We start from the raw sequence: 25,319 nt of genomic DNA, 5'->3' as shown, positions 1-25,319 counted from the left end.
ATTACACATTTTAGGATTTATTTTTTAACGAGTAAGCAACCAAAACTATTTTCAAAACTCAAGGACTTACCTTATGGTCAAAGGTCTTAAGGAAAATAATTTTAAGCAATTTTGTATATTGAGTAATTCAGAAGGCACACATTCTAGCTAACTGTCTCTGTTTTTATATCTAGCCACAGATGAATACATTCTTGTGGCAAGGTAGACATCCCACTCAAAATGTCATCACAAATCTAAGAACTCTCTGCCATGCTGTGAGATTTTAACTCATTACCTATGAATGAAAGTCCATATACCAAAAACATAAAGTAATCAACATAAGTGTGATCAAAAGCCGTCCAGTTTCAGAAAATACAAAGTTAGTCTTCCTATAGCAACATCAACTTGGCCACATTAGTTTTGGATATCAGTCTAGACAAACAAATAATTACATTTTAAGAATTATTTCTGCAAAGAAGCACCATTGTAGAAAATATGACATATATACTATTGGCCATCTCTTCAGGCTGGAGCAGATACTTCCAGCTCTCTGTTTTCTATTTCAGAGCTACCTTAATTCTTTCTGATTTACCTTCACATTTTTACCCTAAGGGTAATTTACTAAACCTCATCTTAATGGCAAGTAATTGTTGCTTAAAAGGAGTTAGACACAGTTCCTAGAGGAGGTAGATCCTTTAAATTGCAAACATTTAAACAGGGTATTAAATGAAGATGAACTAGAGCTAGATGATTTCTTGTGTGAATTTCTTAACAAACTCAGTAAAGATACCCATAAGGAAAATAATATTTCTTTCAATGTTATATTTATTTTCTTTTTTGTGGTTTGTGTCCTAAACATACATTTTGGTATGCTAATAATAAAACAAGTTGGATCTTTTAATGGCCACATTAAATTTTCTCTATAAATGTTTTGAAAACAAGTTTTTATGGTAAAATATGCAAACTTTCTCAGAAAGCATTTATATAAGAATCATTTTTCAAAATCTTAGCTGTTGCTAAAGCAATTATTGTATTCACATTTAATTTCATGTGCTCAAAATTGTCTGGAGGTAAGAAAAGAAGGACTTTGGAAATTTTCTTTAAAAGAGAAATTGGCAAGAAAAACGTTATTTCAGAAAGTATGCTACATGTTATTGGGAGGAAGGGAAAGAGCAGGAATGTGGGAGAGAGAATAATATACATCCACATATCTGAAGTCTCTCTTCTATTTTCTCTAGTGTGGATCTGAGGGTGAGAAGAGGCAGAGGGGACCTTGTGGCTAATACAGGGGTCAAGGCCATTCCTTTAAATAGCTTTACATTCCTCAAAGTTAAGAATGGGCCACTTGTGGCTATGACATGTGAATCTGGGAAAGCAGCTTATATGCAGTTTGATACCAAGCTAGCCTAGAACTGTGAAAGTGATGTGGCTCTGTGATGAGAATTCAGGATAAATTATAGATGTGTCTTATTTAGACCTGAAGAGAAATCTCAGTGAAAATTATAATTTGTAATAATCAAGGGTTGGGAAGTAACATAATTTTCAAACCCTTGATTATTACAAATTATGTTTTTTTTGTTTGCTCTTTAAGATTGCCTATTCACTATTTGCATTTTAGTAGTTTTAATAAAATTAGTTTTATTTGCTACTGAGGGCAAATGAATTTAAAATTTTTAAGTGTGATAATCTCTTAACTGCACATATCTGAAGCCCAACTTTTCAATGGCCACAGTATCCAAGACACCACTGACCTTGTGGCAGCCTGGTGTAATTGCAGGCAAAATTTCCAAGTGATAAACAGTCTTTAAGATGTTACAAATGATAACATTATTATGTTACTTAGAGGTCTAAGAAGTAGAAGGAAAGAATTGTGCATCCCATATCATAAAATATTGAAGTGTAACAAGGTCTCTACATATTTTCTAATTGGTAGGATGAGAGTATTTTTTTTAGAATTTTACCCCATTTTCCACTTAATACCACTTGTGAAGGGGAAAAGGGTCTTGATTAACTGCAGAATTTTTCATCCACAGCATCTGCAGGAATTGCTGTGTCCCAGAGGAAAGTACGTCAGATCAGTGATCCTATTCAGCAGATCTTAATCCAGCTGCACAAAATCATCTACATCACTCAGGTCAGTGTGCTAGCTTTTTATTTCCTTTTTATCTTAAGTACAAGTTTGGTGCTAATATTGGTAAGGAACTACTTTGAGAAACTTTCAGTTCGAGTGATGCTTGTTCTTATTCTCTCCAACTATATATATTTGGGAACACCTTAGCTTAGCAGCAGAGCTGGGAAGGTCATAGGTTAAAAGAAGCAGATAAGTCAGGTTTTCCCTGTGACTCCTAACCTGCTCTTTTACTGCTAGTGCCCAACCAAAAACAAACTTCAACACAAATGGCCCTTTAATATGGGGGTGAAAGTGAGGACAGAGCTGGGCTACAGGAAAGAAAGGAAAGTAGTTCCCTAATCCTGACGAGGCTGGGATAAAACCAAGACCTCTCAAAAAACTGAAAACACAAAATTCAGGATTTTAAAAACTTTTTCTAAATCTCAGTGACCCTTAGGCATTGGGGAAGTAATCACTGGTTACAAATTATTTACAGAAATCTTTCTAACGATAAGGAAGTTGAATGGTCATTTACCAAAGTTAGGTACTGTTAATAAGAAAACAAATCTTGTAGCTAAATAAGTGTAGATATTTGGACAAGAAAGTAACTATTATTTTGAAGTTTAAGGCTGTATGTCTTAATATGTAGTTCATTCATCTGTTCATTTTTTCATTTAACATTTAATTACTAGATGCCTACTATGTACCATCCACTATTCTAGGCACTTGAGACATATCAATGAGCAAAACATATAAACATTCCCTCACCCTAAGATTCAGAGACCCAGTCTGATGATTCTGTCAGTTGCCAATTGTGGCAATTCCAATTAAATATTCAGGTACTAGAGAGAAATATCACCAGGCCAGTGGAACAACTGGGCCCATTATAAGTCTAACTTGGGCTAATATGCCTCCCCCCTCAAAGAAGCAAACAAGCAAAAAAAAAACCATTTTGATTAGTGTACCACGGTGGCATTATAAGACTCTAGGAAATAGAGTCAGTTTATGACTGGTGTCCAGTATTCCCTGAAAGCCTGTGTACTTCCTTCTTCTCTGTGAGCAGTCACCCTAATAGATAGCTGCAGGGCTCTCTGGAGAAGGGTTGGAGGAAATTTTATTTATTTTATATTTATTTTATAAATTTTATTTATTGCATAAGTATAGCAATGTTTCAGGGCCCTTCCTCAAGGAGCCCCAGCTTTCCCACTAATTAAGGGGCATTTGGTCTTTGAATTGACCAACGTCTAGAAACTATTTGAGAGGTGGTGACTCTCAATTGAGGGCAACAGTAACTCAAATCACATTTTTGAGTTACTAGAGTGTCTTTTCTGTTATATGGATTAAGGAATACTCTAGTAGGATGACCACATGTTTCTTTCCCAAGAGCACCCCGATCAATTAACTACCATCAGAGATCTCTGTGGGCCAGGCATTCTCATTAACAGTAAACATCCCTGCCACCCTTTATGGTAAATGCTCCCAACTTGTCACTGGTGGTCAGGGGCTGCCTCTTGGCCTCTGCTCCTCTGGGATCACATCATCCGCACTGGAACCTTGTACTTTCAGTGTCATATCTGGCCTACAAAGGAGAGCAACTGTAAGGTCTTCAAGGATGCTCGTTCTCCCCTCTCCAATGTGTTTCTCACTGCTTTAGTGAAAGTGAAGCCTAACCTGGCCTCTGTACCCTGACACTGAATTAAATCTTGGACACAGAGTTTTGGGTGAAGTAGAAAAGAATAGCTTTATTGCTTTGCCAGGCAAAGGGGGCCACAGCAGGCTAATGCCGTCAAAACTCTGTGTCCCTACCTGGAGTGGGTAGTGAGGAGTTTTATGGGAATGGTTCAAAGCGGGCATCATTAGCTCGTGGACATTCTTCTGATTGGTTGGTGGCGAGGTAACTGGGAGTCAGCATCATCAACCTTCTGGTTCCAACCGGTCTGCGGTCTACGTGCTTGTGGGCAGCATACAGTTAACTTCTCCCAACTGGTGGGTGTTTCAGTATCTGCAAAACAGCTCAAAGATATTGTGTGTATCCCTTAATGGGGACCCAGGACCCTTCCCCAAGGCTGAACTATTGTTCCTCTTGACTGCTCCTCCCTTGTCTCTGCATCCCCTCCCTTCCCTAATTAGCAACTGCTTAAATCTGCCAGTTGGAACTCAGGGAAGGTCATGGAGGCTGAATGAAACCTATTTCCTATAATCAAAGAAATGGGGGGCACAGAAAGCCTTTTGTGCCCAGGAGCCCCACAGGGTCCTGTGTGGTATCAAAAGAAATGGCTTCTGAGTGTTCTTGCTAAATGAAATTGGGAAGTGAGTGTGCAGGTCACCCATGGTAAATCTATCCCAGCATTCCTGTCTCTCCAAGCCTTTGAATTTCCTCCTCCACAAGCAAGAGAAGCTCTGGCATTTTATCCTCATTAAATGTAGGCCACCATTGAGTCCAGGTTTTAGTATACCTCCAGCTGCATGAACTAATATACTAAATCTAAACTCTCTAGTAAGCACACACATTTGAATGAATTCAGCTTGATATAGTGCTATATTTCATCCTTCTTGGCCTGACACCCTTAGAATCCACTCCTGCACATGTTCTCTGGGTTGCTGCTGATATGGAATAGCAAAATCTTTTGATTCAATTCTTTTGATGAAGAGCAGATAGGGAAATGTACAAGTTCCTCTGGATCATACTGAGATATGACCCTTGTTGCTGACTTAAAGCTCACTGTTGTGGGTCTTAAGAGGAATGAGCATCCCTTTTTAAGATATTACCCCTCATCTGTCCTAGGTGAGGTTAGTGTAGAGTTTTGAAGCAAAAGAAGTCTTATCTTCTCAGATGCAGGGTTTCAAGCTACTTCCACTGGCAATGATGGCTCAGAGTGAGTTGAGTTTCAAGACTGTCAGTTTTATCTGGGTCCAACAACATGTCCCTACTTGGAGTTTTAGTATCCTAATCTTTTTTTCTAACTTTTGCATGAGAAACTTTGTGAAATGTACATTCAGCTGACATTGTAATTCAGCAACCTGATCAATTAGATTTGTGTTTGATTATCAGCCATACCAGTGCTGTGGTAGCAAGAAATACATTCTATTATGGCTGACATGGAATCTTTCTGGCTCTTAGACTATGAATTGAGCTGAGAGTTAAAGGACCCAGGCTTGTCATGTCTCTCTGTAAGTGCCCCAGTGCATCTAAAGGACCCACCCACCCCACCATCCTCGTGGTCTTCATACTGCCTGACAGTCAAGTGTAGCAGCCACTCAAGCTTCCAGGGTACTCGCTTCAGTTGGCTCTTCATCCAGCTGACAACTGACTAACTGTGAGGCCACTGCATGCCATGGATTACTATCATCCTCTGTCCTATTGGCAAACAACCCAACAGTGGGCTCGGTTCCAAGGATACAGTCAAATCAATTTCCAAATGCCATCTGTATGGCTTCTCCTGGACATTCCTGGAACCAAATCTGTTTCAGTGAGGGTCTATTCAGGGGACAGAAACCAAACTGATTTCAACAAGGAAGGTTTCACATAAAGAATTGTTTAAGGGCTTCCCTGGTGGCGCAGTGGTTGGGAGTCTGCCTGCCGAAGCAGGGGACACGGGTTCATGCCCTGGTCTGGGAGGGTCCCACGTGCTGCAGAGTGGCTGGGCCCGTGAGCCATGGCCGCTAAGCCTGCGTGCCCGGAGCCTGTGCTCCACAACGGGAGAGGCCACAACAGTGAGAGGCCCGAGTACCACAAAAAAAAAAAGAATTGTTTAAGAATTACTACTAATAATAGGGTATTATCTACTGAGGAGGGGAAGAGAAATCTAAAGACTATAAGAAGAGCAGATAGGGAAGTCACTACTTATAGGACTGAGGCAGAGCACCCAAGAAAGGAACAAAATAGAAGAGGACACCCTCATCCTGGGCTGAGGTCCAGACCTCACTGGAAAGCCAGAGAAATGTCCTGAGGTACTGTGCTGTAGACTTGCTGGAAATCAGCATGTAAGAGTGGTGTGCTGGGAATTGCCCACTAGGAACTGCCCTCTCTGGGACCAGGGGAGGCTGCCCACTGGTAGGTGCTGCTCCATGGAACTCTCTGGAAAGCTGCCTGCAGGGTTGGTGGCACTGAATCTGGCTGGGGGTGAGCACAGCTGGGGGTCCCCATTCCTACTGACCATTCACTGCTGCCAAAATAAGGCAAGGCAGGAGCATCACTGGAACCAGAAAGACAGGCTCCATCCTCCACTAGTGCCCTCTGCAGAGAGAGCTGAACATCCAGCCAGCTGACAAGGGATATATGTTCCAGTGTCACAAGCAGGGCAATGAAGGTGGATTTGGAGCTGAGAGTAAACAAACTTACAACTGGCACAGTTAGCCTGGGGGCTCAACAAGGGACTTATTTGGGACCTGCCCACCTCTAACTTCTCACTGTTTCCCCTTTGACTTCTGCCCAGCCTGGAGAGTAGCCTGGCTCTTATCTATCATATTTGGGTTATTTTTGGGGGTTTAAAAATTTTTTAACCAAATCTGATATTCTTTTCAGTTACCCTGAGGGCCAGCCTTTTGAAGGCTCAAGAGTCTAAAACTGATTACCCTTTTCTCCATTTTCTTCTGTCAACCTTTCCTTTAGGCAATCCTGCAGAACTGTCTACCTGATTAAATGAAAGTGGGTGAAGGGGCATAAGAACATAGGATGGGGGAGAAAATTGGTTAATAAGTCAAAATGTAATCTTCCATATCTCTATCGAGTAAAGATATTCAAAATTACATTTCCATTTAAATACTGATATAGATACATGGAGAAGAATTCTTAACTTCAGTGCTATGGAAATAACTTCAAATAGCTTGTTGGTTACCTTAATGATTCACTACTAAATTGAAAGAAAATATCCTTTGAAATTTAAATATAATTTCCATATGCGTGTCCTGCTAATTTTTATATTAAAAAACTTTTGAAATGGATGTATTTTGTTTCTTTATTGGAGTTCAAAGTATTATAAAGCAAGAATGAAACTATTATAAACACCTTATTATTATGTTCTTACACTGCCAGCATAACAAATGATTTCATACTTTTGGCAAGATGGAATTCCTTGCTACAAGTTAAGATATAACCACGGTGGTTGTAAAAATGTATTTCCAGAATACTTAAGTTTATGACATTGCTCATAGTAAGGAATGATTCCTCTTTGGGGAACCTTAAATTACAGTGCTAAACAAAGTCACTGCCTTTCAAATAAAGGAGATAAATACAAGTCTAAACATTACTCTCACATATTTACCAAAGCTTAAAGACCAAGGTCAATTTTTTCTGTTCCGTAATTGCAAAGGAAAACTTCTGAAAGTAAAACTGAACGGACAAACAAACAAAAAACCCTTCTTGTTCACATATTTATTTACTAAATTCCTGCAGACTTAAGCTGTGGTAGCACCCTGAATTGCAGAGCCAGATCCCTTCTGACAACCAACAAGTGACTTTAAATGGGAAACTGCTTACTTTTGGCTGGTGGTGGCCTTATCCAGTTTCCATGGAGAGAGATATGTGGAAAATATCTAAAAGCAACTATTTTAAAAGACAGGATGTTAGCATCCTAACTCTGCCTTCAGTGAGTTGACATCTGTTTTCATCAAAAATAAGATGGGGTCTGCTGGAGAAGATCGTGGAAGAGTAAGACATGGAGATCACCTTCCTCCCAACAGATACATCAGAAATACATCTACACGTGGACCTGCTCCTATAGAACCCCCACTGATTGCTGGCAGAAGACCTCAGACCTCCCAAAAGGCAAGAAATTCCCCACATACCTGGGTAGGGCAAAAGAAAAAAGAAAAAAAGGAGACAAAAGAATAGGGACTGGACCTGCACCAGTGGGAGGGAGCTGTGAAGGAGGAAAGGTTTCCACACACTAGAAGCCCCTTCATGGGCAGAGACTGCGGGTGGCGGAGGGGGGAAGCTTCAGAGCCATGGAGGAGAGTGCAGCAACAGTGGTGAGGAGGGCAAAGCGGGGAGATTGCCGCACAAAGAATCGGTGCCGACCAGCACTCACCAGCCCGAGAGGCTTCTCTGTTCACCCACGGGGACGGGCGGAGCTGGGAGCTGAGGCTCAGACTTTGGTCTGATGCTGGGAGAGTACTGGCAGCGGGAACACAGCCTGAAGGGGTTAGTGCACCACGGCTAGCCTGGAGGGAGTCTGGGAGAAGTCTGGAGCTGCCGAAGAGACAAGAGACATTTTCTTGCCTCTTTGTTTCCTGGTGCGCGAGGAGAGGGGATTAAGAACGCTGCTTAAAGGAGCTCCAGAGACAGGCGCGAGCTGCGGCTATCAGCGCAGATCCCAGGAACGGGCATGAGACACAGGCTGCTGCTGCCGCCACCAAGAAGTCTGTGTGCGAGCACAATTCACTATCTGCACCTCCCCTCTGGGGAGCCTGTGCAGCCCGCCACTGCCAGGGTCCTGTGATCCAGGGACAAGTTCCCCGGGAGAACACACAGTGCACACCTCAGGCTGGTGCAAGGTCATGCCGGGCTCTGCCGCCACAGGCTCACCCTACATCTGTACCCCACCCTCCCGCCAGCCTGAGTGAGTCAGAACCACCGAATCAGAGGCTCCTTTAACCCCATCCTGTCTGAGTGAAGAACAGATGCCCTCAGGTGGGCTACACGCAGACGCAGGGCCAAATCCAAAGCTGAAACATGGGAGCTCTGTGAACAAAGAAGAAAAAGGGAAATTTCTCCCAGCAGCCTCAGAAGCAGCAGATTAAAGCTCCACAATCAACTTGAAGTACGCTGAATCTGTGGAATACCTGAATAGACAACGAATGAATCATCCCAAATTGAGGAGGTTGACTTTGGGAGCAAGATATATTATTTTCTCCTCTTTTCCACTTTTTGTGAGTGTGTATGTGTATGCTACTGTGTGAGATTTTGTCTGTATGGCTTTGCTTTCACCATTTGTCCTATGGTTCTGACTGTCTGGGGTTTTTTTCTTTTTACTTAAAAATATTTGTTTTCTTAATAATTACTTTTATTTTGTAACTATTTTATTTTATCTTACTTTATTTTATTTTATCCTCTTTCTTTCTTTCTTTCCTTCTATTTTTCCTCCCTTTTATTCTGAGCCATGTGGACAGGCTCTTGGTGCTCCAGCCAGGCATCAGGGCTGTGCCTCTGAGGTGGGAGAGCCAATTTCAGGACACTGGTTCACAAGAGACCTCCATGCTCCAAGTAATATCAAATGGCGAAAATCTCCCAGGTATCTCCATCTCAACACCAAGACCCAGCTTCACTCAACGACCAGCAAGCTACAGTGCTGCACACCCTATGCCAAACAACTAGCAAGACAGGAACAAAACCCCAACCATTAGCAGAGAGGCTGCCTAAAATCATAATAAGGCCACAGACACGCCAAAACACACCACCAGACGTGGACCTGCCCACCAGAGAGACAAGATCCAGCCTCATCCACCAGAGCACAGGCACTAGTGCCCTCAACCAGGAGACCTACACAACCCACTGAACCAACCTTAGCCACTGGGGACAGACACCAAAAGCAACGGAAACTACGAACCTGCAGCCTGCAAAAAGGAGACCCCAAACACAGTAACATAAGCAAAATGAGAAGACAGAAAAACACACAGATGAAGGAGCAAGGTAAAAACCAACGAGACCTAACAAATGAAGATGAAACAGGCAGTCTACCTAAACAAGAATTCAGAATAATGGTAGTAAAGATGATCCAAAATCTTGGAAATAGAATAGAGACAATGCAAGAAACATTTAACAAGGACCTAGAAGAGCTAAAGAGGAAACAAGCAATGATCAACAACACAATAAATGAAATTTAAAATAATCTAGATGGGATTAATAGCAGAATAACTGAGGCAGAAGAAAGGATAAGTGACCTGGAAGATAAAATAGTGGAAATAACTACTGTAGAGCAGAGTAAAGAAAAAAGAATGAAAAGAACTGAGGACAGTCTCAGAGACCTCTGGGACAACATCAAATGCACCAACATTCGAATTATAGGGGTCCCAGAAGAAGAAGAGAAAAAGAAAGGGACTGAGAAATTATTTGAAGAGATTATGGTTGAAAACTTCCCTAATATGGGAAAGGAAATAGTTAATCAAGTACAGGAAGCACAGAGAGTCCCATACAGGGTAAATCCAAGGAGAAACATGCCAAGACACATACTAATCAAACTATCAAAAATTAAATACAAAGAAAACATATTGAAAGCAGCAAGGGAAAAACATCAAATAACACACAAGGGAATCCCCATAAGGTTAACAGCTGATCTTTCAGCAGAAACTCTGCAAGACAGAAGGGAGTGGCAGGACATATTTAAAGTGATGAAGGAGAAAAACCTACAACAAAGATTACTCTACCGAGCAAGGATCTCATTCAGATTTATTTTTATTTATTTATTTTTTTTGCAGTACATGGGCCTCGCACTGTTGTGGCCTGTCCCATTGTGGAGCACAGACTCCAAACATGCATGTAAAGCAGCCATGGCTCACGGGCCCAGCTGCTCCACAGAGTGTGGGACCTTCCCAGACCGGGGCACAAACCTGTGTCCCCTGCATTGGCAGCTGGATGCTCAACCACTGTGCCACCAGGGAAGCCCCTCTCATTCACATTTGATGGAGAAGTTAAAACCTTTACAGACAAGCAAAAGCTGAGAGAGTTCAGCACCACCAAACCAGCTTTACAACAAATGCTAAGGGAACTTCTCTAGGCAAGAAAACAAGAGAAGGAAAAGACCTACAATAACAAACCCAAAACAATGAAGAAAATGGGAATAGGAACATACATATCGATAATTACCTTAAATGTAAATGCTCCCACCAAAAGACACAGACTGGCTGAGCATACAAAAAGAAGACCCATATATATGCTGTCTACAAGAGACCTACTTCAGACCTAAGGACACATACAAACTGAAAGTGAGGAGATGGAAAAAGATGTTCCATGAATACGGAAATCAGAAGAAAGCTGGAGTGGCAATTCTCATATCAGACAAAATAGACTTTAAAATAAAGACTATTACAAGAGACAAAGAAGGACACTACATAATGATCAAGGGATCTATCCAAGAAGAACATATAACAATTGTAAATATTTATGCACCCAACATAGGAGCACCTCAATACATAAGGCAAATACTAACAGCCATAAAAGGGGAAATCGACAGTAACACATTCATAGTAGGGGACTTTAACACCCCACTTTCACCAATGGACAGATCATCCAAAAGGAAAATAAATAAGGAAACACAAGCTTTAAATGATACATTAAACAAGATGGACTTAATTGATATTTATAGGACATTTCATCCAAAAACAACAGAATAAACATTTTCCAAAGGTGCTCATGGAACATTCTCCAGGATAGATCATATATTGGGTTAAAAATGTAGCCTTGGTAAATTTAAGAAAATTGAAATCATATCAAGTATCTTTTCTGACCACAACGCCATGAGACTAGATATCAATTACAGGAAAAGATCTGTAAAAAATACAAACACATGGAGGCTAAACAATACACTACTTAATAACGAAGTGATCACTGAAGAAATCAAAGAGGAAATCAAAAAATACCTAGAAACAAATGACAATGGAGACATGATGACACAATACACATGGGATGCAGCAAAAGCAGTTCTAAGAGGGAAGTTTATAGCAATACAATCCTACCTTAAGAAACAGGAAACATCTCAAATAAACAACCTAACCTTGCATCTAAAGCAATTAGAGAAAAAAGAACAAAAAAAACCCCAAAGTTAGCAGAAGGAAAGAAATCATAAAGATCAGATCAGAAATAAATGAAAAAGAAATGAAGGAAATGATAACAAAGACCAATAAAACTAAAGCTGGTTCTTTGAGAAGATAAACAAAATTGATAAACCATTCGCCGGACTCATCAAGAAAAATAGGGAGAAGACTCGAATCAATAGAATATGAAATGAAAATGGAGAAGTAAGAACTGACACTGCAGAAATAAAAAGATGATGAGAGATTACTACAAGAAACCTTATGCCAATAAAATGGACAACCTGGAAGAAATGAACAAATTCTTCGAAATACACAACCTGCCGAGACTGATCCAGGAAGAAATAGAAAATATGAACAGACCAATCACAAGCACTGAAATTGAAACTGTGATTAAAAACCTTGCAACACTACCCTCCTTTCCTTCTTTCTTTCCTCATACTTCTACTAATTCCCTCTACTTTTTCTCCCTTTTATCCTGAGCCTTGTGGATGAAAAGCTCTTGGTGCTCCAGCCAGGAGGCAGGGCTCTGCCTCTGAGGTAGGAGAGCCAACTTCAGGACACTGGTCAACAAGAGACCTCCCAGCTCCACATAATATCAAATGGCGAAAATCTCCCAGAGACCTCCATCTTAACACCAACACCCAGCTTCACTCAACGACCAGCAAGCCACAGTGCTGGAAAACCTATGCCAAACAACTAGCAAAACAGGAACACAACCCCACCCATTAGCAGAGAGGCTGCCTAAAATCATAAGGCCACAGACACCCCAAAACACACCACCAGACGTGAACCTGCCCACTAGAGAGACAAGATCCAGCCTCAACCACCACAACACAGGCACTAGTCCCCTCCACCAGGAAGCCTACACAACCCACTGAACCAACCTTAGCCACTGGAGACAGACATCAAAAACAGGAGGAACTACGAACCTGCAGCCTGCAAAAAGGAGACCCCAAACACAGAAAGATAAGCAAAATGAGAAGACAGAAAAACACACAGCAGTTAAAGGAGCAAGATAAAAATGCACCAGACCTAACAAATGAAGAGGAAATAGGCAGTCTACCTGAAAAAGAATTCAGAATAATGATAGTAAGGTTGATCCAAAATCTTGGAGATAGAATGGACAATAGAATGGACAAAATGCAAGAATCAGTTAACAAGGACCTAGAAGAACTAAAGATGAAACAAGCAACGATGAACAATACAATAAATGAAATTAAAAGTACTCTAGATGGGATCAATAGCAGAATAACTGAGGCAGAAGAATGGAAAAGTGACCTGGAAGATAAAATAGTGGAAATAACTACTGTAGAGCAGAATAAAGAAAAAGGAATGAAAAGAACTGAGGACAGTCTCAGAGACCTCTGGGACAACATTAAACGCACCAACATTCGAATTATAGGGGTTCCAGAAGAAGAAGAGAAAAAGAAAGGGACTGAGAAAATATTTGAAGAGATTATAGTTGAAAACTTCCCTAATATGGGAAAGGAAATAGTTAAGTCCAGGAAGCCCAGAGAGTCCCATACAGGATAAATACAAGGAGAAATACGCCAAGACACATATTAATCAAACTGTCAAAAATTAAATAGAAAGAAAGCATATTAAAAGCAGCAAGGGAAAAACAACAAATAACACACAAGGGAATCCCCATAAGGTTAACAGCTGATCTCTCAGCAGAAACCCTACAAGCCAGAAGGGAGTGGCAGGACATACTGAAAGTGATGAAGGAGAAAAACCTGCAGCCAAGACTACTCTACCCAGCAAGGATCTCATTCAGATTTGATGGAGAAATTAAAACCTTTACAGACAAGCAAAAGCTGAGAGAGTTCAGCACCACCAAACCAGCTTTACAACAAATGCTAAAGGATCTTCTCTAGGCAAGAAACACAAGAGAAGGAAAAGACCTATAATAACGAACCCAAAACAATTTAGAAAATGGGAATAGGAACATACATATCGATAATTACCTTAAATGTAAATGGACTAAATACTCCCACCAAAAGACACAGATTGGCTGAATGGATACAAAAACAAGACCCTTATATATGCTGGCTACAAGAGACCCACTTCAGACCTAGAGACACATACAGACTGAAAGTAAGGGGATGGAAAAAGATATTCCATGCAAATGGAAACCAAAAGAAAGCTGGAGTAGCAATTCTCATATCAGACAAAATAGACTTTAAAATAAGAACTATTAAAAGAGACAAAGAAGGACACTACATAATGATCAAGGGATCGATCCAAGAAGAAGATATAACAATTGTAAATATTTATGCACCCAACATAGGAGCACCTCAATACATAAGGCAAATACTAACAGCCATAAAAGGGGAAATCGACAGTAACACATTCATAGTAGGGGACTTAAACACCCCACTTTCACCCATGGACAGATCATCCAAAATGAAAATAAATAAAGAAACACAAGCTTTAAATGATACATTAAACAAGATGGACTTAATTGATATTTATAGGACACTCCATCCAAAAACAACAGAATACACATTTTTCTCAAGTGCTCATGGAACATTCTCCAGGATAGATCATATCTTAGGTCACAAATCAAGCCTTGGTAAATTTAAGAAAATTGAAATTGTATCAAGTATCTTTTCTGACCACAACGCCATGAGACTCGATATCAATTACAGGAAAAGATCTGTACAAAATACAAACACATGGAGGCTAAACAATACACTACTTAATAATGAAGCGATCACTGAAGAAATCAAAGAGGAAATCAAAAAATACCTAGAAACAAATGACAATGGAGACACAACGACCCAAAACCTGTGGGATGCAGCAAAAGCAGTTCTAAGGAGGAAGTTTATAGCAATACAAGCCCACCTTAAGAAGCAGGAAACATCTCAAATAAACAACCTAACCTTGCACCTCAAGCAATTAGAGAAAGAACAAAAAAACCCCAAAGCTAGCAGAAGGAAAGAAATCATACAAATCAGATCAGAAACAAATGAAAAAGAAATGAAGGAAACAATAGCAAAGATCAATAAAACTAAAAGCTGGTTCTTTGAGAAGACAAACAAAATAGATAAACCACTAGCCAGACTCATCAAGAAAAAAAGGGAGAAGACTCAAATCAATAGAATTAGAAATGAAAAAGGAGAGGTAACAACTGACACTGCAGAAATAAAAGAGATCATGAGAGATTACTACAAGCAACTCTATGCCAATAAAATGGACAATCTGGAAGAAATGGACAAATTCTTAGAAATGCACAACCTGCCAAGACTGAATCAGGAAGAAATAGAAAATATGAACAGACCAATCACAAGCACTGAAATTGAAACTGTGATTAAAATCTTCCAACAAAGAAAAGACCAGGACCAGATGGCTTCATAGGTGAATTCTATCAAACATTTAGAGAAGAGGTAACACCTATCCTTCTCAAACTCTTCCAAAATATAGCAGAGGGAGGAACACTCCCAAACTCCTTCTACGAGGCCACCATCACCTTGATACCAAAAGCAGACAAGGATGTCACAAAGAAAGAAAACTACAGGCCAATATCACTGATGAACATAGATGCAAAAATCCTCAACAAAATACTAGCAAACAGAATCCAACAGCGCATTAAAAGGATCATACACCATGATCAAGTGGGGTTTATTCCAGGAATGCAAGGATTCTTCAATATATGCAAATCTATCAATGTGATAAACCATATTAACAAATTGAAGGAGAAAAACCATATGATCATCTCAATAGATGCAGAGAAAGCTTTTGACAAAATTCAACACCCATTTATGATAAAAACCCTGCATAAAGTAGGCATAGAGGGAACTTTCCTCAACATAATAAAGGCCATATATGACAAGCCCACAGCAAACATCATCCTCAATGGTGAAAAACTGAAAGCATTTCCACTAAGATCAGGAACAAGACAAGGTTGCCCACTCTCACCACTCTTATTCAACATAGTTTTGGAAGTTTTAGCCACAGCAATCAGAGAAGAAAAGGAAATAAAAGGAATCCAAATCGGAATAGAAGAAGTAAAGCTGTCACTGTTTGCAGATGACATGATCCTATACATAGAGAAGCCTAAAGATGCTACCAGAAAACTACTAGAGCTAATCAATGAATTTGGTAAAGTGGCAGGATACAAAATTAATGCACAGAAATCTCTGGCATTCCTATATACTAATGATGAAATATCTGAAAGTGAAATCAAGAAAACACTCCCATTTACCATTGGAACAAAAAGAATAAAATATCTAGGAATAAACCTACCTAAGGAGACAAAAGACCTATATGCAGAAAATTATAAGACACTGATGAAAGAAATTAAAGATGATACAAATAGATGGAGAGATATACCATGTTCTTGGATTGGAAGAATCAACGTTGTGAAAATGACTCTACTACCCAAAGCAATCTATAGATTCAATGCAATCCCTATCAAACTACCACTGGCATTTTTCACAGAACTAGAACAAAAAATTTTGCAATTTATATCGAAACACAAAAGACCCCGAATAGCCAAAGCAATCTTGAGAATGAAAGAAGGAACTGGAGGAATCAGGCTCCCTGACTTCAGACTATACTACAAAGCTACAGTTATCAAGACGGTATGGTACTGGCACAAAAACAGAAAGATAGATCAATGGAACAGGATAGAAAGCCCAGAGATAAACCCACGCACATATGATCACCTTATCTTTGATAAAGGTGGCAGTAATGTACAGTGGAGAAAGGACAGCCTCTTCAATAAGTGGTGCTGGGAAAACTGGACAGGTACATGTAAAAGTATGAGATTAGATCACTCCCTAACACCATACACAAAAATAAGCTCAAAATGGATTAAAGACCTAAATGTAAGGCCAGAAACTATCAACTCTTAGAGGAAAACATAGGCAGAACACTCTATGACATAAATCACAGCAAGATCCTTTCTGACCCACCTCCTAGAGTAATGGAAATAAAAACAAAAATAAACAAATGGGACCTAATGAAACTTCAAAGCTTTTGCACAGCAAAGGAAACCATAAACAAGACCAAAAGACAACCCTCAGAATGGGAGAAAATATTTGCAAATGAAGCAACCGACAAAGGATTAATCTCCAAAATTTACAAGCAGCTCATGCAGCTCAATAACAAGAAAACAAACAACCCAATCCAAAAATGGGCAGAAGACCTAAATAGACATTTCTCCAAAGAAGATATACAGACTGCCAACAAACACATGAAAGAATGCTCAACATCATTAATCATTAGAGAAATGCAAATCAAAACTACAATGAGATATCATCTCACACCAGTCAGAATGGCCATCATCAAAAAATCTAGAAACCATAAATGCTGGAGAGGGTGTGGAGAAAAGGGAACACTCTTACACTGCTGGTGGGAATGTGAATTGGTTCAGCCACTGGAGAACAGTATGGAGGTTCCTTAAAAACTACAAATAGAACTACCATATGACCCAGCAATCCCACTACTGGGCATATACCCTGAGAAAACCAAAATTCAAAAAGAGTCATGTACCAAAATGTTCATTGCAGCTCTATTTACAATAGCCCGGAGATGGAAACAACCTAAGTGCCCATCATCGGATGAATGGATAAAGAAGATGTGACACATATATACAATGGAATATTACTCAGCCATAAAAAGAAACGAAATTGAGCTATTTGTAATGAGGTGGATAGACCTAGAGTCTGTCATACAGAGTGAAGTAAGTCAGAAAGAAAAAGACAAATACCGTATGCTAACACATATATATGGAATTTAAGGGAAAAAATGTCATGAAGAACCTAGTGGTAAAGCAGGAATAAAGACGCAGACCTCCTAGAGAACGGACTTGAAGTTATGGGGAGGGGGAAGGGTGAGCTGTGACAGGGCGAGAGAGAGTCATGGGCATATACACACTAACAAACGTAGTAAGGTAGATAGCTAGTGGGAAGCAGCCGCATGGCACAGGGATATTGGCTCGGTGCTTTGTGACAGCCTGGAGGGGTGGAATAGGGAGGGTGGGAGGGAGGGAGACGCAAGAGGGAAGACATATGGGAACATATGTTTATGTATGACTGATTCACTTTGTTATAAAGCAGAAACTAACACACCATTGTAAAGCAATTATACCCCAATAAAGATGTTAAAAAAAAAAAAACAAACCTTCCAACAAACAAAAGCCCAGGACCAGATGGATTCACAGGCGAATTCTATCAAACATTTGGAGAAGAGGTAACACCTATCCTTCTCAAACTCTTCCAAAATAGAGCAGAGGGAGGAACACTCCCAAACTCATTCTACAAGGCCACCATCACCCTGAAACTAACACCAGAAAAGAAGTCACAAAGAAAGAAAACTACAGGCCAATATCACAGATGAACCTAGTTGCAAAATTCCTGAACAAAATACTAGCAAACAGCATCCAACAGCACATTAAAAGGATCATACACCAAGATCAAGTGGGGTTTATGCCAAGAATGGAAGGATTCTTCAATATACGCAAATCAATCAACGTGATACACCATATTAATAAATCAAGGAGAAAAACCGTAAGATCCTCTCAATAGATGCAGAGAAAGCTTTTGACAAAATTCAACACCCATTTATAATTTTAAAACCCTGCAGGAAGTCGGCATAGAGGGAGCTTTCCTCTACATAATAAAGGCCATATATGACAAACTCACAGCCAATATCGTCCTCAATGGTGAAAAACTGAAAGCATTTCCACTAAGATCAGGAACAAGACAAGGTTGCCCACTCTCACCACTTTTATTCAACATAGTTTTGCAAGTTCTAGTCACATCAATCAGAGAAGAAAAAGAAAGAAAAGGAATCCAAATTGGAAACGAAGAAGTAAAACTGTCACTGTTTGCAGATGCCATGATACTATACATAGAGAATCCTAAAGATGTTACTAGAAAACTACTAGAGCTAAACAATGAATTCGGTAAAGTAGCTGGATACAAAATTAATGCACAGAAATCTCTCACATTCGTATACACTAATGATGAAAAATCTGAAAGTAAAATTAAGAAAACACTGCCATTTACCATTGCAACAAAAAGAATAAAATATCTAGGAATAAACCTACCTAAGGAGACAAAAGACCTGTATGCAGAAAACTATAAGACACTGCTGAAAGAAATTAAAGATAATGCCACAGATGGGGAGATATACCACGTTCTTGGATTGGAAGAATCAACATTGTGAAGATGACTCTACTACCCAAAGGAATCTACAGATTCAATGCAATCCCTATCAAACTACCACTGGCATTTTTCACAGAACTAGAAGAAAAGATTTCAAAATTTGGCCTTCCCTGGTGGCGCAGTGGTTGAGAGTCCGCATGCCGATGCAGGGGACATGGGTTCATGCCCCAGTCTGGGAGAATCCCACATGCCGCAGAGTGACTGGGCCTGTGAGCCATGGCTGCTGGGCCTGTGCATCCGGAGCCTGTGCTCCACAATGGGAGAGGCCACAACAGTGAGAGGCCCACGTACTGCAAAAAAATATATATATATATTTCACAATTTGTATGGAAACACAAAAGACCCCAAATAGCCAAAGCAATCTTGAGAATGAAAAATGAGGCTGGAGGAATCAGACTCCCTGACTTCAGACTATACTACAAAGCTACAGTAATCAAGACAGTATGGTACTGGCACAAGAACAGAAATATAGATCAATGGAACAGGATAGAAGCCCAGAGATAAACTCACAAACATGTGGTCACCTTATCTTTGATAAAGGAGGCAAGAATATACAGTGGAGAAAAGACAGCCTCTTCAATAAGTGGTGCTGAGAAAACTGTACAGGTACAAGTAAAAGTATGAAATTAGAACACTCCCTAACACCATACACAAAAATAAACTCAAAATGTATTGAAGACCTAAATGTAAGGCCAGACACTATAAAACTCTTAGAGGAAAACCTAGGTGGCACATTCTATGACATAAATCACAGCAAGATCCTTTTTGACCCACCTCCTAGAGAAATGGAAATAAAAACAAAAATAAACAATTGGGACCTAATGAATCTTAAAAGCTTTTGCACAGTGAAGGAAACCATAAACAAGACCAAAAGACAACCCTCAGAATGGGAGAAAATATTTTCAAATGAAGCAACTGACAAAGGATTAAACTCATAAATTTATAAGCAACTCATGCAGCTCAATAACAAAAAAACAAACAAACCAATCCAAAAATAGGCAGAAGACCTAAATAGACATTTCTCCAAAGAAGATATACAGATTGCCAACAAAGACATGAAAGAATGCTCAATGTCATCAATCATTAGAGAAATGCAAATCAAAACTACAATGAGATATCATCTCTCACCAGTCAGAATGGCCATCATCAAAAAATCTAGAAACAATAAATGCTGGAGAGGGTGTGGAGAAAAGGGAACCCTCTTGCACTGTTGGTGGGAATGTAAGTTGATACAGCCACTATGGAGAACAGTGTGGAGGTTTCTTTAAAAACTACAAATAGAACTACCATATGACCCAACAATCCCACTACTGGTCATATACCCTGAGAAAACCATAATTCAAAATGAGTCATGTACCAAAATGTTCATTGCAGCTCTATTTACAATAGCCGGGATATGGAAGCAGCCTAAATGTCCCCCAACAGATGAATTGATAAAGAAGATGTGGCACATATATACATTGGAATATTACTCAGCCATATAAAGTAACGAAATTGAGTTATTTGTGGTGAGGTGGATGGACCTAGAGTCTGTCTTACAGAGCGAAGTATGTCAGAAAGAGGAAAACAAATATCATATGCTAACACATATGTATGGAATCTAAGAAAAAGAAAAAGAGGTCATGAAGAACCTAGGGGTAAGATGGGAATAAAGACACAGACCTACTAAAGCATGGACTTTAGGATATGGGGAGGGGGAGGGGGAGGCTGTGATGAGGTGAGAGAGTGGCATGGACATATATACACTACCAAGCGTAAAGTGGATAGCTAGTGGGAAGCAGCCCTGTAGCACAGGGAGATCAGCTAGGTGGTTTGTGACCACCTAGAGGGGTGGGATAGGGAAGGTGGGAGGGAGGGAGAGGTAGGAGGGAAGATATATGAGAACATGTGTATATGTATAACTGATTCACTTTGTTATAAAGCAGAAACTAACACACTATTGTAAAGCAATTATACTCCAATAAAGATATTAAAATAAATAAATAAATAAGATGGGAATCTTCAGACCCTAAGCTGAGAATGAAATCAGTGGTTCATTTCCATTGCTGGAAACCAAAATCGATCTTTGAGCATACAAGGTGACTAAAGTACATACATTATCTTTTAGTAGGAGTCTTTATGTGTTATTGCTTAGGTAGAACCTGTGCAGGCAACTAAGGTTTGGATTTAACTCTATAGTAAAGATTTGATTGTTATGTTAAATAAATGCTTTAAAAATCCACATATACCAATCTCCTCTTAAATAGTAATATGTCAAAATAACTTTTTTCAGTAGAAAATATATTGTTTGAGTCACTATCAAAGGGGGCCCTGTGGGCTACTGATGGTCTGCCAATCTATTTTTGGAGATACTAGTTCTTTAGAAAGAATCCATATATTATGTTTGAGAAAACCTACAATATAAATGTATAAGATTTCTCTTTTTTTCTGCTGTTATTTTATTTGGTATGATAAAAACAAACAAAAACCACCCTTTTAGACTTGTGACATTGAAGGAATCATTACCTTCTCTAGAATCAGTTTCTTCATCAGTAAAATTCAGGTAGCTTATGGGACTATTGTGATAAAGGAAATAAAGTATGTGAAATGTTTATAAAGTGCTATACTAGTGTAATGCTAGTGGATGGTATTTGCTCTCGAACAATAGTTGTGCTGGTAGACTCACTACCTCAGAAAGTATCTTGAGTGTTATATAAGGTCTGATTTCCTCACCTATAGGATAGTACCTGCTTTATAAGTTTATTGTCGAGAAAAAAGTGAGCTAATGCACATGAAAGAGTAACCATAGTGCCTGGCACATACAAGTCATAGGTATTAGTAATTTTATTCTTAGTATTATAATTTTTATATATATAAATATCATCTGCAGTTTTAAATTATGTGTGAGTCATCATTCTGTGAAAAATTTTTAATTCTTCCATGAAAACTTTAAAGATAGGGTGCTGTCGCTTGTGATAATTATTCTGATAAGATACAGTAGCTTTCTAATACTGCCCTGTATATGAATCTTAAGTTGATTGAATATTAACTTATGCAAGAAAGTTTTTGTGAGGATTAATTCAAACCATCAGGAGTAGTAAAAGCAATTCTAAGTTAACTAGAGGCTTATCAAGTTATATGAAGAGCAAGGTTTTAAGAGTATCTGAATTAATGTTATAGTGATGGCTGCCACAACCAGGGTAGGTCACTTTTGAAGGACGCATTGGTGCTGTAGCAGACAGTGAGGTATGTCAGAAAGGGCTGCTACCTTTCCCCTTGACAGGTAGAATCATGCTGGGCATCAACTAGAAGGTCCTGGGCCAACACTGCCCTTTGGTGTTTGACGTAGGGAGTGGCAACTTCTGGGGGGTAACAGTAGGGAATTATCAAGACCAAAACTCTGTCTTGAGGAACTTTCCCTTACCTTCTCCACTCAAACCTGTGGCTTCCTACTATTTACTTATTAAATCTAACTCATCCTGCTGAGCCCTAATGGATACAAATTCATTTCTCTCTCTTCTTGATAAGTTTGGCCCCTCCAATCTGATCTCTCTCCAGCTGTATATTCAGAAGCAGGCCTCTGACTCTGTACTAATGCAGATGTATGCTTCCTGGTCCAAAGTGTCAGATCCTTCAGGACAAGGACCATAATGAGAGTGTTCAGCATGGTTCTGGGCATGATACAAGCACTTAAGCATTCATAGAATGCATCTTTCCTTGTAAGTCTGTTGTTTACAAAATTCAATTTATACACGCAACTAATATATAATTTAGTCATTCTATGAAAAAATAATATAAATAAAATGAAAGAACAGTAACATAATTAGAAGTAGCCTTTTGAAAGAGAGCAGAGTAATGTGTTTCTTCTGGATTGTAGAATGAAAAATTGTAACGTTCAGTCATGCTATTTGGAGTAAAATTTAAATTCTTATTTAGTCCTGTTGAGTGAATATTGCTACCCTCACAAATTCTTCCTGGGAGTCAGCTATACATAGTTAACAATGTGCTTATAATGATTTTCTCATTTTATGCAGCTTCCTCCAGCTTTGCACCACAATTTGAAAAGAAGGGTTATAGAGAGATTCAAGAAATCCCTCTTCAGCCAGCAGAGTAACCCTTGTAATTTGAAATCTGAAATTAAAAAGGTATAGTATTCTATATATAGGAATTCTTCTTTGACTAACAAAAAAACATCATGAGAATTAAATTTTATACCTCCTGTGTTTGTATCCTCTATTTAAAGCTCTGCCCTCTACTAAAGGATATTATCAATGTTTGTCTTAGTCCATTTGGGCTGTTATAGTAAAAATACCATAAAGTGTGGAGTTTATAAACAGCAAGAATTTATTGCTTATGGTTCTGGAAGCTGGCAGTTCAAGATCGGGGTACCAACATAGCCCCTAAATTGAGATTTGCAACTCTAAAAAAGTCAGTTAACCATCTGAGGCCATGATTTTTATCACCTATGAGGGTGGAACGAACAATTTCTAAGGTTCTTTTCATCTTCAACATTCTATGGTCTCCTAGACTTTGGGTACTGGTAAATAGTTCTATTCTTACATAAGGAAACTAAATCACAAAGAGATTAAATCAACCAGACAGAAAGAAAATTGTTTATTTCTGGTTAACACAACTTGGCAATAGGAAATCCGTTTGACCTGGTCAGTAGCCATTTTGAGGTGGTCACAGGCTCCCATTCTCCTGTCCCAGAAAGACACAAGACCCAAATAGCTTGGGCCCAGTTGTGTAAAGATGCTTGATCCCACTCCAATTTTGTGTATTTTTTAAAAACTTCAGCATATACTTAAACTTTGGCACAAGCATGCTGCCAATGAACTTTTTCTTTAAGGTTTCTTTTTCTTTTACTGTATCCAATCTGTAGTATAAATTAACTCATAATTTGGGCAATGTTGGAAGACAGAGGGAACCAAAAGTGCCCACTGAACTGAGAAGGTATCTTGAGACAGAAAATCGAGGCAGGCAGCTCCATGTAATCAATGGACCAGTTTATTACAGGATAAGTTACAGGGTGGGATCTGGATCAGGTGGACAATGACCCAGAAGCATTCACAGCTGCACTCCACACCTCTGAGAGGGGACATTGGGACAGTTTTATAGTTAACCAAGGAGTTGGGGGGCTGCTCGGAAATAGGACGTGCCTTCCTAAGTCAAGTTTTATGAATGGGTAACTGTCTCGTGGGCGCTGGGAATACGTCAGCAAAGGTCTTCATCATTGTTTAGGGACTAACAGAGCATGGAGGCCACCTGGTCCTAATGATTATTAAACAATGTCTCTTAACTACAAAGCTCCTAATGACAGAGAAGTGATTTATTGTGTGGTACAGTCCTGGATAGGGTCAGCGGGAGGACAGGAGGAGCTGTATGGGCCCAAGGTAGCATCAGTTATGCTAACGGTCATATAGGTTCTTTGATAAGAAATGCAAACCGTATGTTTTTGCTTTTTTGCCTTACATCAGTGGTGTCTGCACATACACAAACAGGAGATGGGGAAAAAAACGCATAGCTGCAGGTAAACAAAACATAAACCCTACCTCATCTGAGATTAGAGATTTTATGGGTTGTCTTGGCAAATAAGGCCGAGAAACAAAGCTAGGGGAGATCAAAACAGAAGTGGAAGAGACTTCAGATATTTATTGTAGGATATTCACATATTGCATCATGAATACCAATAAATAGATTTTAAAGACAGAAGCTCAAGTCTCCCATGAAAACGTTACATATTGATAAGTTTTATATTCTTATTAAAATGATATTCAGAATAATCCAGTTTGTACACACATTTATTTTAACAGAAATCCTAGCTTTATGAGAGGAAGGAGCCTGCTGCAAACTGAGACGTGAAGGGGGCTGCGACCTGTCCCTGCTCCGTGTTTCCAGCAGTGCCTGTCCTTAGCACAAATCATCATCTCTTTTGTGACTTAGGTTTTCAGTTTGGCCTCCTTCCTTGGTGTCTTTCTTTTCCTTCTTTTGTTTAGCTGTGCCACCCATTCCCAACCTTGTGTGCTTCCTCTGCTGTGGTGGCATCTCTCACAGAAGCATCTCATCTCTGTTCTTAGTCTGGGGCATATGGGGACCGAAGGGGCCATAGATTCATCCTCCTTTCAACTGGGTTAAGACACAGATTAAATTATCCTATGAAGAATGCTATGGTCTCCTCATCTGATATTATAAGCCTGTGGTGGTTCATATGCTTATGAAGTGTACCCTATAATCAGGGGCAGGCCTCGCCTCCTATGAGCTAAAGAAATTGGAAGCCTGGGATATTAACCAGCTCCTCCATTAACACTTTTCTTAATTTTCCTTGT

The 25,319-nt window shown here is 39.5% G+C and overlaps 1 protein-coding gene across 1 annotated transcript in view; it reads left to right on the top strand.

Annotated features, from left to right (window-relative positions):
• Positions 1–25,319, top strand: part of NEK10 (NIMA related kinase 10) — a 325,535-nt gene that overhangs the window by 270,813 nt on the left and 29,403 nt on the right. The window contains exons 32-33 of the mRNA XM_033864502.2: positions 2,013–2,113; positions 23,028–23,138. Of these exons, the coding sequence (XP_033720393.1) occupies positions 2,013–2,113; positions 23,028–23,138 (212 nt within the window). The remainder of the gene's footprint in view (positions 1–2,012; positions 2,114–23,027; positions 23,139–25,319) is intronic.

The sequence above is a fragment of the Tursiops truncatus genome, chromosome 10, assembly GCF_011762595.2.
Source record: "Tursiops truncatus isolate mTurTru1 chromosome 10, mTurTru1.mat.Y, whole genome shotgun sequence".
Classification (NCBI taxonomy): domain Eukaryota; kingdom Metazoa; phylum Chordata; class Mammalia; order Artiodactyla; family Delphinidae; genus Tursiops; species Tursiops truncatus.
This window is presented reverse-complemented; position numbering and strand designations above follow the sequence as displayed.